Source organism: Oncorhynchus keta, chromosome 4 (assembly GCF_023373465.1).
Source record: "Oncorhynchus keta strain PuntledgeMale-10-30-2019 chromosome 4, Oket_V2, whole genome shotgun sequence".
NCBI lineage: Eukaryota > Metazoa > Chordata > Actinopteri > Salmoniformes > Salmonidae > Oncorhynchus > Oncorhynchus keta.
In genome coordinates, this window is record NC_068424.1 from 45663587 (window position 1) to 45676370 (window position 12784).

A 12784-nucleotide genomic window follows, 5' to 3' on the forward strand; every position below is an offset into this window, starting at 1 on the left:
AATGTTTATTCGTCATTCTAACAAACAGGGGAGTGTAAACTATTTAATGTTGATTCAAAACCAGAACTACATATTCAACAAGAATGTTATATGGTAAAAGTAACATACAAAACAAATACAGTATGAACAATATAGTACAGTTCAGTGTGTCTCAGGAGTAGTAAAGTGCAGAGAACTAGTGATCAGCAGACAATGAGAGAAGTGGTCATGATGAGATTGCCATTCACAAAGAAACATACAGTAAGAAAATAGTGTGATCCGTGTTTTAAAGTTCAGGGAGTATATTGTGTGCGTCTGAGATGTAAAGTACAGACATCTGTTGATCAGCAAATTATGGGAGGGGTGTTGTCATGATCAAACTGCCATGCAGCTCCTCTTGAGTCACCTAGGCCTGCTGCTTGTTCCAGCATAATGTCCAATTCATCGAGAGGGATACAGTTCTGCTTCAATGACGCATGCAGGCAAAGGAATTATGTTTCTTTCCAACTAGAATCCACTGCAGGAAGAACCTCAGGCTCCACATGGTATTGGCTCTAAGACAAAACATATACTAAATTATACTTGATTGTACAGTTTGAACTACAATTGAACTGTGCCAGCATAACGTCAACATTAGTGTAGGCTAATTGAATATGCATACATGTGCACAAGGCACAGAGATTACATTTAGAACAATATTTAGCCAAATATAAATATGGCACAAACCTCAATGTTTTCACAGTGACCAGACTGTACAAATTTACCTAGGTAGGTAGACAGTAGCTAGCTACAGCCATGCTTTAGGCAAATATTTTTATAGTAAAACCAACTTAAACTCAGTTTAAGAGATTTGTTGTTGCATTTAACTGCCAATTACAGCCTGGGAACAGTGGGTTAACTGCTTGTTCAGGGGAAGAATGCCAGATTTGTACCTTGTCAGCTCAGTGGATTTGAACTTGCAACCTTCCGGATACTAGTCAAACGCTCTAACCACTAGGCTACCCATCATGTGGGATAAGTGGGAGCTCAGGATGATAGATGAGTCAGAAACGGAAGCCAGACACTCCACTCGCTGTTTTTTTCTGGTTCAATGAAAGTCAATGAACTAAGTAGACCAGACCCAGCTGCTATTGCATTGGTGTCTATGGGAGGCCCACCCCGTTAAGTAGACTGGAACTGACCATTTTTTTCAATGGTAAACAGCCTGAGTGAACCATCTTCATTTACCCACAATCTCTGTACGACGTTCCCACTAGTAATTACCAGTTGGAGAGAAGTTCAAGTAGATTTGTCCAAGTTGTATGTTGTAAATTCCCACTTGGTTAAAGAGATACTTCGGGATTTTGAAATTGAGGCCATTTAACTACTTCCTCAGAGTCAGAAGAAGTAATGGATACCATTGTTTTGTCTCTGTGTCCAGTATGAAGGAAGTTAGATGTAGTTTTGCAAGCCAATGCTAACTGGCTTTAGAGCAATGACTGGAAGTAATAGCATTAACGCTAGTTAGCAATTGTGCTAGCACTAGTTAGCAACTTCCTTCAAACTGCACACAGTGTCATAAAAATGCTGAGGAAGTATATAAAGGGCCTCATTGCCAAAATCCTGAAGTATGCACACATGACTGTAAGTCGCTTTGGATAAAAGCGTCTGATAAATGGCATATATATATATATATATAATAAGAGCGCAACGTAACTATTGATCAAGTAGACTTTGTCTTATGCAAAATGAATGTTAGATTTCAATTATGCAGACAAACATATCAGTGTGGATGACGGATCACCACCTCAAGCTGAACCTCGGCAAGACGGAGCTGCTCTTCCTCCCGGGGAAGGACTGCCCGTTCCATGATCTCGCCATCACGGTTGACAACTCCATTGTGTCCTCCTCCCAGAGCGCTAAGAACCTTGGCGTGATCCTGGACAACACCCTGTCGTTCTCAACTAACATCAAGGCGGTGGCCCGTTCCTGTAGGTTCATGCTCTACAACATCCGCAGAGTACGACCCTGCCTCACACAGGAAGCGGCGCAGGTCCTAATCCAGGCACTTGTCATCTCCCGTCTGGATTACTGCAACTCGCTGTTGGCTGGGCTCCCTGCCTGTGCCATTAAACCCCTACAACTCATCCAGAACGCCGCAGCCCGTCTGGTGTTCAACCTTCCCAAGTTCTCTCACGTCACCCCGCTCCTCCGCTCTCTCCACTGGCTTCTACAAGACCATGGTGCTTGCCTACGGAGCTGTGAAACGGCACCTCAGTGTTGGCTGGGCATGCTCCAGGCTCTTCCACAAGACCATGGTGCTTGCCTACGGAGCTGTGAGGGGAACACCTGACCTCAGGCTCTGATCAGGCCTTACACCGAACAAGGGCACTGCGTTCATCCACCTCTGGCCTGCTCGCCTCCCTACCACTGAGGAAGTACAGTTCCCGCTCAGCCCAGTCAAAACTGTTAATGGTGGAACAAACTCCCTCACGACGCCAGGACGTAATCACCACCTATTGAATACCTAGGATAGGATAGACTTTGTCTTATGCAAAATGACTAATGTCATAAGGTGAATGCACCAATTTGTAAGTCGCTCTGGATAAGAGCGTCTGCTAAATGACTTATGTAACAAACAATGTGAAATATTGTGATTAGTATATCTGTATAATCACATATTGTTGCCCTATTATGTGGTCTGAACGTAGTGAAAAGTCAATATTTTATTCTGTAAAATTAGAAAGCAGCCAGTGCAGTCAGCGTATAACAGCTGCTAGAGTGTATTGACGTGTTCTGGAATGCTAACGTAGAGTGTATCAGCTAATTTAAATCAACATGGTAAGGCTTTCACTGATTGCAAATAAAGGAAAATAGTTCCCACATGAGAGTGTTTGCTTTGTTATATGTTATCCACCTGAATGTACTCGGACATAACATTGGGTAGATATTGTATGCGTTGGGGGGACGTTTGGGTGAAATGAGCGGCTCACAGGAAATCCCCCACAGTGGGTTGACGAGGCTGAAGAAGGCTGTGGGAGCAGGGCTGGGAGGGAGAGGATGTGTGTGTGTGTGTGTGTGGTGTGTGCGTGCGTGCGTGTCTGTCTGTCTGCTCCTATCAGGCTCCTATTACTGGGGCTTAGACATTGAGCCAATGAGCAAGACATTTAAGCAGGGCTCAGAAAAGAAGCAGGAGCTTATTAGGATCAGGAGCTTATTTTCTTTTTTGAACGACAACCCATCCTTAACCCTCAATTTTCAAACTATGGGATAGGAAGAATAGAGCAAGCATGGGTGAGGAAAAGCCTGTGGGATTGTCATAATATACTGGATATTTAAAAATAAATGTGTGGGTATGTCATCAATATGGATGCATGTGACCACCTCTATTCCGTCTTATGTTGCAACATTAGTTTTTTTTTTACATTGGATAAAAGTAGAGATTTAAAGCTACAAAATGGTATATCATGCACTGGAGTCGAGGAACAATGGGAAAGTAATTCTGCTTTGATAAACTTGTAACGCCACTTTTGAGAAAATTGCCTTTGAATGTTTTGGTACACCTAGTGGAGAGCTCTTCTTTGTCTACACCTAATCCAGCATTGTTCACACCCTCTTAAGCCTTAGCCCCACCCATCTATTTAAGGATTCACGTGAGGCCATGTGCTAAACAGAGTGAATAAGGTAGTGTAGTAAACAAGAGTCCAAGGCTAAAAAGTGGTGAAAGTAGTAGCCTACAAAAGAAAAACTCCAGGTAAAAATACACCATCTAGTCCTTCGCCTATACCCTAATCTGACTGTGGTGCAGGCCATGTTGTTCTTCACATTTCCTTCTCTGGTAAACACAAACTATATCAAATCAAAATGTATTTGTCACATGCACAGGATACAGAACGTGTAAACGGTACAGTGAAAAGGTTACTTGCATAGTAGCAATATCAAAAATAGAAAGTATCCAGACAAAAATATTTTATTAGATGACGCTTACCCAGACACATGTCTAAATTGATGAGTCATTGATGAGTCATGTGAAAGAAATGCTATAACCCCCAGACACATCTAGCTAAGTGGATGGGTCACTATTGTCTAGACATGTACACATGTTCATGAAATACAATAGACGGCCGTAATCACAGACACACAGACCCCCAGACACACCTGGCTAACTTGATGGGTCATGTAATCATCTGGTGAAGTGGAGTCTTTTCTTAGACATGTAGCTAGCTAGCTAAACAATTAACCACAATCCCAACCCATACAGCACTAGCTAGCATCACAAACAGATTGTTATAGCTAACCACCATACATTAATTTCTGACAAAATTATAAACTTATAATATCTAAAAATATAGCTAGACTCTTACCCATATAGATGGAAGAACGCTTCACGGCTGACTGGAACCCGTTTAACTAATACGTCCTGTGTCATTTCTGTTTTGTTTGTACAGCTTATTTGTTTTCACACTGACTGTGTGCAGAAAGTAATCCATCACAACTTTTTACCACTGGTCTTTGCCGATAGCACCTGCTACATTCAGGGCAGCAATGTTGTTGAGAGCAGGAGCAAAACTTTTGCAGTCCTCCATGGCTAAAGTTATCTTTAAAAAAAGCCATGGTTGTAACGATTATCTACACATACTGAGCAGCTCAAGTTATAGACAGATGCATGCCACATGACAGACCAATCCGAACTTATCTCTCAGCACGTCCGGCCCAGCCATTATCTCAGCCAATCATGGCGGGAAGGTTCCTTGCTTTTTCCGTGGTTAAACCAACTATATTTGTAATTTAACAATTGTATTAGTATTTTCAAATGCCTCTCCTGTGAAGTAGTGACATGCGCCATACATCTAGCTTCCTGAAACGGGCCACAGTTATGCTTGGATTCACACCTCTTGCAGTTCAGCTTAAAGTAAGCGTTAAGGTGGGATAAGGTTGTACTGTTGAGTAGCATGATGCGCTGTATTGTATTGTCCCTTAATAAACAGTGTATTACACTTTTTTGTCATATGTGCGACAACGTGCCTTTTGAATATTGTCTAATGTTAGTAGTAGCGTAGTCAAGGATGCATCATGCAACATTGGGACATTTGACTTGTTACAACAACAAAAAGATTATACTTTGAATTTGGAGGTTTAACATATCCCTCTGGTGGCCAAGTTGACTTTTTTTAATGACTTTGGATCGTGGATATATAGTCTAAGATTGACTGATGTGGAATTTGTTATAGGAAATAATCATGGCCAGCTGGTCTTGTTAGCATAGGGCTAAGTGTGACAGGTTATCTCATGGGAAAAGCTTACTTGTAGCGTTATATCACTTGCAACTACGTAGATGATTTTAATTGGCTGATGAAAATTTTGAGACACGTTTTTCAAGAGTTTGCAAAAATGAACCCTTGGTTTTCTGTTGATTGGTCTTGAATAAACAGAGTCCAGAGTCATCCAAATTCTCACATCCCCCTCCTCCCTCTCCGAAGAGCCATGACGATCAACGGAATACAACCCCAGAATGTTCCTAGAGTTCCATGCTTCTGCTGTCTAATTTAACGTTCCATGGAGCGATTGGAGGAATCTCCTGCTGTCCGACCTTGCTCGGTGACCAGCGACCTCATCCCAGATACGAATACATACTATGCAAATTCATAATAATATCCTGGACTTATAGAGAAAGAGAATGTGTGTGTGAGGTTGCGCCTGCCTGAGTACAGTATGTTCCTGTGTGTGTGTTTGTATGTGGTGCACGCATGTGAGTGTAGTGGCGAGGGGAGGCCTAAGAACTTGGCCTGTCACCAAGCACGTTCCCACATGGCTGCTGTAAACAACTTAAAGGTCCCACACAGTCATCCTATTTCCCAAGTAAAAATAACCAAAACATCACCCATAATATTTTTATGCTATTAAAATACATTTGACCTTTTCTCTCATCTCTAACTATCAGGAAGCCTGAAAGAACAGGCTGAGTTTGCGAGGACCTCATATTTATGAGCTCACCTTAACTGAGCTCTTTGAAATGCCCTCGTGGTCATTGCCAGGTAAGAAGGTAAACAACGGGCCACATGTCATTCTGAGCCTAAATAGCATACCTCAACCCATTTTATCTGCAAATGCTCTGGACTGTTGGATATCAGACAAACATTTGGATTATTTTGTAACTAATTACAGAATACAGTTAACTGATACACTTCTTCACAAGATGTTGTAAAGCCTGAATCACCTTAGAAGCTTAGATATAAGGGAATATACACGAAAACAGCATACAATAAGTGTACCGGACAATTAGCATTAGAAATGACAATATGTTCGTAATTGAGTATATTGATCAGACATTTATTTCAATATTTTACGATAGGCCAGCATGGCCAAAATATTGAGCAACATAAACAATCATGAGAAATAAAGGTGAGAAATAATTTGACATAAAAATACAAAACTTCAGCCATAAGCCTAATATTGTCACCCGGCCGCAATAGTGTCCCAGGACCCATTTATTTATACAATTTGTAACACTCATCTCCCGTCTGAATGCTTGAATAAAAAACTAAATAAAGTAAATCCCGAGTGGCGCAGTGGTTTGCAGTGCTGGAGGCGTCATTACAGACCCTGGTTTGATCCCGGGCTGTATCACAACCGGCCGTGAGCGAGAGTGTTTTGTTGTGTTTTTATCAAGGGTGATCTCGTTGAAGAGGAGATCCAGGAGCCTGTCAACATAGCCTGTAATGTTTTTGAAAGGGGAAATGTTAGTTAAGTGGGAAGTGAATTTAATTCCTTTTATTTACTGTTCTGAGATGATGCTTTAATTCAGTGATGTAGTGATCTAGTCATTCTACAATGTGTTTCCTGGAGTTTTTGATGTATTCCATTTTAAATATGCAATATTTGGTTCTGTACTTTTTTGTGAAACTTTTCAATGTTTCTAATTGGACTTTTTTTGTGCCTGAAATGCTCAATTGATGCAGAATTGAAATGAATAACTATGACTTACAGTATATTGAGTCTGTCTTCACAGGCTTCACAGCATTTCCCCCCTTCTTTGCCTTGGGAAAGATGATGTTGTATTCCTGCTGCAGTTGCCTGGGAAGCTGTGCAGACAGAGAGATGTTGATTTTTCTAAAAATGTCTATCATTACAGCTTGATGAAATTGGAAAGACAAAAAGGAGATGGAAAGTGAAATAATATTCCCCCTCATCATCACGATTAGTCCCAATGACACAAGCTACATCAACTGTAATTTAAAACAAAAATTTAAACACAATGGAATGGCAAAATATGATTTTCAGGGGTAAATTACAAATAGTACACACACACACACACACAACCCCGTTTGTGGACAACATTCTTTTGTGTCAGCTTTGTGCTGGCAGCTCTAAGACTCAATGTTGGAGTATTAGGGATGAAGGAACAAAAACCATATGGTGACTATCAGGTTTGTTACAGAAAATATACAGTTCACAAGTCAAAGCAGTCACAGCCACAGTTGCATTATCTAACGTGATCCCACCCAAAATGTTGGCTACTGTGTCACACTCATCAAACTCTGATACTTACATTATGGTCCGTGCTTGCCAGATCCACTGTCAATGATGCATCCGTCTTCAGGATTAGCTTCCTGGCAAGACCCATCGAATGTTCTCCCCAAATTGATAAAGCAACTTCACTCGAAATGTGCACTGCACACGCGTGCCATGACCATAATTTTCAGTCATCTCATCCACCGTAAGCTAGCTAAGAAATGAAAAGCAACCACTGCTGTTGGATGTCTTCACTCTTTGGGAAATAGTTTAAGGTTAATGTTACACTATGTAAGGTTCATTTTACACCCATTTTACACTAGTTACGACACAGTGTGCTTTTGCCGGCATGCTGGTAAGTAGCTTGCTACTGTAGCTAACAGTCATACCACAGATGAAAGGTTAGCAGTATCTTTGGTCGTACCTTCTGCTTGTGCTAGCTACTAGTAGCTAGCTTAAGGTTTGTAAACAACGCCAAAGACCTCTTAGAGAGAGGCCCAAGAGAACGGGATTGACAGCGAGCTCTACTCTGAAAACAACAGCAGTAAATAAAGAGGCATGTTTTCTTAGCCTCCCTCATCGGTCTGCACTGCTCTGTCCCTCACCACAACGTGCCCAGCAGCACGAGTCCCCTCTCCACAACATATTTTGTTTAATTTCCTCTGAGATGTTTTCTCTACCCTATGGTAGTGGGTTCCTTACTGCTATCAGTCAGTGAAGTCTGGTGTTGGCCCCTACAGGCCCCCATAGACCCCTACCACACTCCACCAGCCCCAACAAGCCCCTACAGGCCTCCACCAGCCCCTACTGGACCCCACCTAAGATACCATTTGGGACACAGCATCATGCTGATAAATCAGGGCAGTAATTCAATGGGTGAATATTATCATATATATGCCACTGTCTGGAGATGGAATTTATGGAACTGACGGACCACTTAGATTTACTTCAAAAGCTTCTCAGACACTTTTCAACAGTTGGTAAATAAAATACATTTGCATCTGACTGAAGGTGCACTGAGACTTTCTCCAGTTTTGCATTTCGCCTCCAGCACCCCCTGCACCACTATTCTGTTTTGGGTGTGGGTAGATTATGGTTTGTGCCTATTATGGCTTGTTAAATTGAATATGGCACCAACATGTATATTAATTTACCATAATATTTTATAATGTGTCTTATCACATATTGAGCGTTGTTTTTTTTGTTGGCTATATTAGCATATTATTAGGTTTATTATAGTATTTCATTAAAACTGCTGGCCTGCTGTGTCTTGGATATTCGTTTGGAAAGGTGTCAATAAAATGTGTTTAAAAAAAAAAAATATATATATATACCTACCAATGGGTAACGCAAGGAAGAACGGCAGCCAACAAAGCGTAAACATGCCAACCACGACTCCCAACGTTTTAGCTGCTTTCTTCTCCCGGGAGAATTTCAGAAGTTTCACCGTCAGGGAGCTCCTTGCCTGATTTGCACGGCCCTTCCCAGTGCTGCTGCTGTCATCCTGCACCTGAGATCCCTTGTGGATCCTGAGCGTGAGCTCACTCGTGTTCATCCTCTCCCTCATCACCCCGGCCTCCAAGTTCTTGGTGGTCCGTTTGGCGACTACATAAACCCTAAAATACATGGACAATATAACCACCAGTGGTATATAGAAGGAACCGAGGGAGGAAAATAGTGCGTAAAACGGTTCCTCGGTGATGCGGCACACAGTGTTGTCCGGCGACGGCGGCTGCTTCCACCCGAGGAGGGGTCCAATGGATATGACCACCGAGAGCACCCACACCCCAAGCATGGCCAGCAGTGCTCGCTTCTCGGTCACTATGCTCGGGTACTGCAGCGGATGGCTCACCCCGATGTAACGGTCGATAGAAATTACGCACAGGCTCATGATGGACGCCGTACAGCACAAAACATCCACTGCCGCCCAGATGTCACAGAAGATCCGGCCGAACACCCAGTACTTAAGAATCTCCAGGGTGGCAGACACCGGCAGCACTGTGGTGCCCAGCAGCAGGTCAGCGATGGCCAGATTTATAATGAAGTAGTTGGTCGGGGTCCGCAGATGCCTATTGGTCATCACCGCCAGAATGACAAGGATGTTGCCCACAATGGCGAACACGATGAAAGCCCCCAGGACGAAGCCGAGCGGGATGGCACGGGTAAGGTCCACCTCACCAGGCGACTCTGACAACCACGGTGTCCCCACTGTCGCGTCGTATTGTTCCAATAAGGAATAATTTCTCCATAAATGAGCCGCATCGTCAGTGGTCAGATTCATTTTGACTAAAGAGGTCCTCCATAGCAGGTTTCTAATCACATGGAGCTGTAGCACACGAAAACGAGCAACACCATGCCAAAATACATTTACTAAATTCGGCCAAGTGTTGTTAGGCTACATGATTAGTGGAGAAGTTATCAAGGATTCAAATTCCATTTGCAAACCGGTGCGTTTTTTCAATTATGAAACCAATTGGATGAAATTGTATGATAATGGTTTTGTCACATCCGTCCACTTGCAGTACAGTCTCGCTTTCTCTTTGTTTCTCTGTTTTTCCCCTTAACTGTCTGCTTGAAAAGTACGGAGGGGGCGGGCAGTCGTCCCTCTTTTTGCTCCTGTCAAGCCTCACTGATCTGCGCGCAATGCTGTAGCTCCAGAGGCTCTCTCCTAAACACAGTTTGACTGTATGAATTGGCAGATATACTGGCAAACAAAAATGTATAGCTCAAGAATAACGCACTAGGAAAATGGCCCTGGCACCGCAGAAAACGCATGGATTTCTTTGTTGGTTTTGTGGCAAGGTCTATGCATTAAACTTTTCAGGGTTGACTTCAACCACTTCGGATAATGACCAAATGACCTGGTAAAAATATATAGAGAGATGCTATATAGACAGCAACCTCCTTACGTGACTGTGTACTTACTGCCTCTGCCAAGAGGTCTGAAGTTTCATGGCAGGTGGCAGTGCATTTGCACCACAATTACAGGGTTGCTGGTTCAAGCTCTGCTCTGGCGGTTCCCTCTCAGTATTAACACATACTTTTTAATTTCCTTTTGGGTGGGTAGGCTTAAATTCATTCACAAATTTGGCCCAATATGAGTAGAGGATATAAAACACGAGTAAGATTTCATTCAAGGGTCAACCTAAAAACAAACGATTATGCCTTTATGTCCAGAATGGGCGTTAATGAGAGGAGATACTGTTATGCAACAAATCCCTATTTTTGTCAAATAGTTTTTTCGAACAAATCACTCAGGACATTATCATGTCCATGCGTCTTATGTGTTGTCGACAGACCATTTTGCGGGGATTAGCTTTCTGATCTAAAAATGCTTTAGTTCAAATTTGTCTTGGGATCCATCTATGTTTTCAGTAGGGATTATCCCCTCAATATCTCTATCTGCCAAGAAACTCCACAATATTCAGGTAATATGAACAATGTTCAGACATAAATCATCTAAAAGCCTATCACTACATATCCTAAACTGGATTTTAGTGGTTGGTAGACTTTCCACTTGGCATCACGCTAGATTGAATATTTTGGGCATTAAAAAAAGTGAAGGTTTGTCTGCTTTAGAACACTGAGCGTTGCCAAGTGGAAAGTGTCTCAGGTGAGAACAAGGTAGGAAAATGTCACATATTTCCTCCAAAGAGTAACTTTTTAATAAGGGTTTAATAGAGCACTGCATGTGCCTCTTGATCTGTCATTTAGTTAAATGGAGCGGAAACATTGTCAAGAGTTGAAGAGGATCAATGGCGGAATTTGGCCTGTGTTTGAAACCATAGAATACATGTATGCAATGCATAGATGTAAAAATGAATCCCATCAAGACTGATTGGTATCCTTGCTCATCAGTAACAGAAGCTACATTTATTTTTCAAACTGGTGATGCATTAGGCTCTAGGGTGGCATAATGCAAGGATATGCATATTCTTGGTACCATTTGAAAGGAAACACTTTGAGGTTTGTGGAAATGTGGACGGAATGTAGGATAATCTAACACAATAGATCTGGTAAAAGATAATACAAAGAAAAAACAAACTCTTCTTTTGTATTTTTTTTTGTACCATCATCTTTGAAATGCAAGAGAATGACCATAATGCATTATTCCAGCCCAGGTGCAATTTAGATTTTGGCCACTAAACGGCAGCAGTGTATGTGCGAAGCTTTAGACTGATCCGATGAACCATTGTATTTATGTTAAACATTTTCGATCAAGACTGCCCACATATGCCTAATTTGTTTATTAATAACTTTTCATTAAAAAAAATGTGCACTCTCCTCAAACAATAGCATGATATTCTTTCACTGTAATAGCTACTGTAAATTGGACAGTGCAGTGAGATGAACAAACATTTAAGCGTTCTGCCAATATCAGATACAGTTGAGGTCAGAAGTTTACATACACCTTAGCCAAATACATTTAAACTCTGTTTTTCACAATTCCTGACATTTAATCCTAGTAAAAAAATCCCTGTTTTAGGTCAGTTAGGATCACCACATTATTTTAAGAATGTGAAATGTCAGAATAATAGTAGAGAGAATGATTTTTTTCATCTTTTATTTCTTTCATCACATGTGGGTCAGAAGTTTACATGCACTCAATTAGTATTTGGTAGCATTGCCTTTCAATTGTTTAACTTGGGTCAAACATTTTGGTAGCCTTCCATAAGCTTCCCACAATAAGTTGGGTGAATTTTGTCCCATTCCTCCTGAAAGAGCTGGTGTAACTGAGTCAGGTGTGTTGGCCTCCTTGCTCGCACACACTTTTTCAGTTCTGCTCCCAAATGTTATTCTGGATTGAGGCCAGGGCTTTGTGATGGCCACTCCAATACCTTGACTTTGTTGTCCTTAAGCCATATTGCCACAATTTTGGAAGTACCCTTTGGGTCATTGTCCATTTGGAAGACCCATTTGCAACCAAGCTTTAACTTCCTGACTGATATCTTGAGATGTTGCTTCAATATATCCACATAGTCTTCCGTCCTCATGATGCCATCTATTTTGTGAAGTGCACCAGTCCCTCCTGCAGCAAAGCACCCCCACAACATGATGCTGCCACCCCCGTGCTTCATGGTTGGGATGGTGTTCTTCGGCTTGCAAGCCTCCCACTTTTCCTCCAAACATAACGATTGTCATTGTGGCCAAACAGTTCTATTTTTGTTTCATTAGACCAGAGGAAATTTCTCCAAAAAGTACTATCTTTGTCTCCATGTGCAGTTGCAAACCGTAGTCTGGCTTTTTTATGGCGGTTTTGGAGCAGTGGCTTCTTCCTTGCTGAGCGGACTTTCAAGTTATGTCGATATAGGAC

At 41.9% G+C, this 12784-nt stretch overlaps 1 protein-coding gene across 3 annotated transcripts in view; it reads right to left on the minus strand.

The window, feature by feature from the left end:
• Positions 1 to 10065, minus strand: part of LOC118375630 (alpha-1B adrenergic receptor-like) — a 31541-nt gene extending 21476 nt beyond the window's left edge. The window contains exons 1-3 of one of the 3 annotated variants that reach the window (XM_035762220.2): positions 8809 to 10060; positions 6944 to 7040; positions 6268 to 6672 (exon numbers count right to left, since the gene is read on the minus strand). In XM_035762220.2, the coding sequence (XP_035618113.1) occupies positions 6663 to 6672; positions 6944 to 7040; positions 8809 to 9751 (1050 nt within the window). In that variant the 5' untranslated portion in view covers positions 9752 to 10060 and the 3' untranslated portion in view covers positions 6268 to 6662. Of the gene's footprint in view, positions 1 to 30; positions 534 to 6267; positions 6673 to 6943; positions 7041 to 8808 lie in introns of those variants that run through there. The other 2 variants (XM_035762228.2, XM_035762212.2) reach the window with 2 other exon arrangements.
• Positions 10066 to 12784: the final 2719 nt, after the last annotated feature.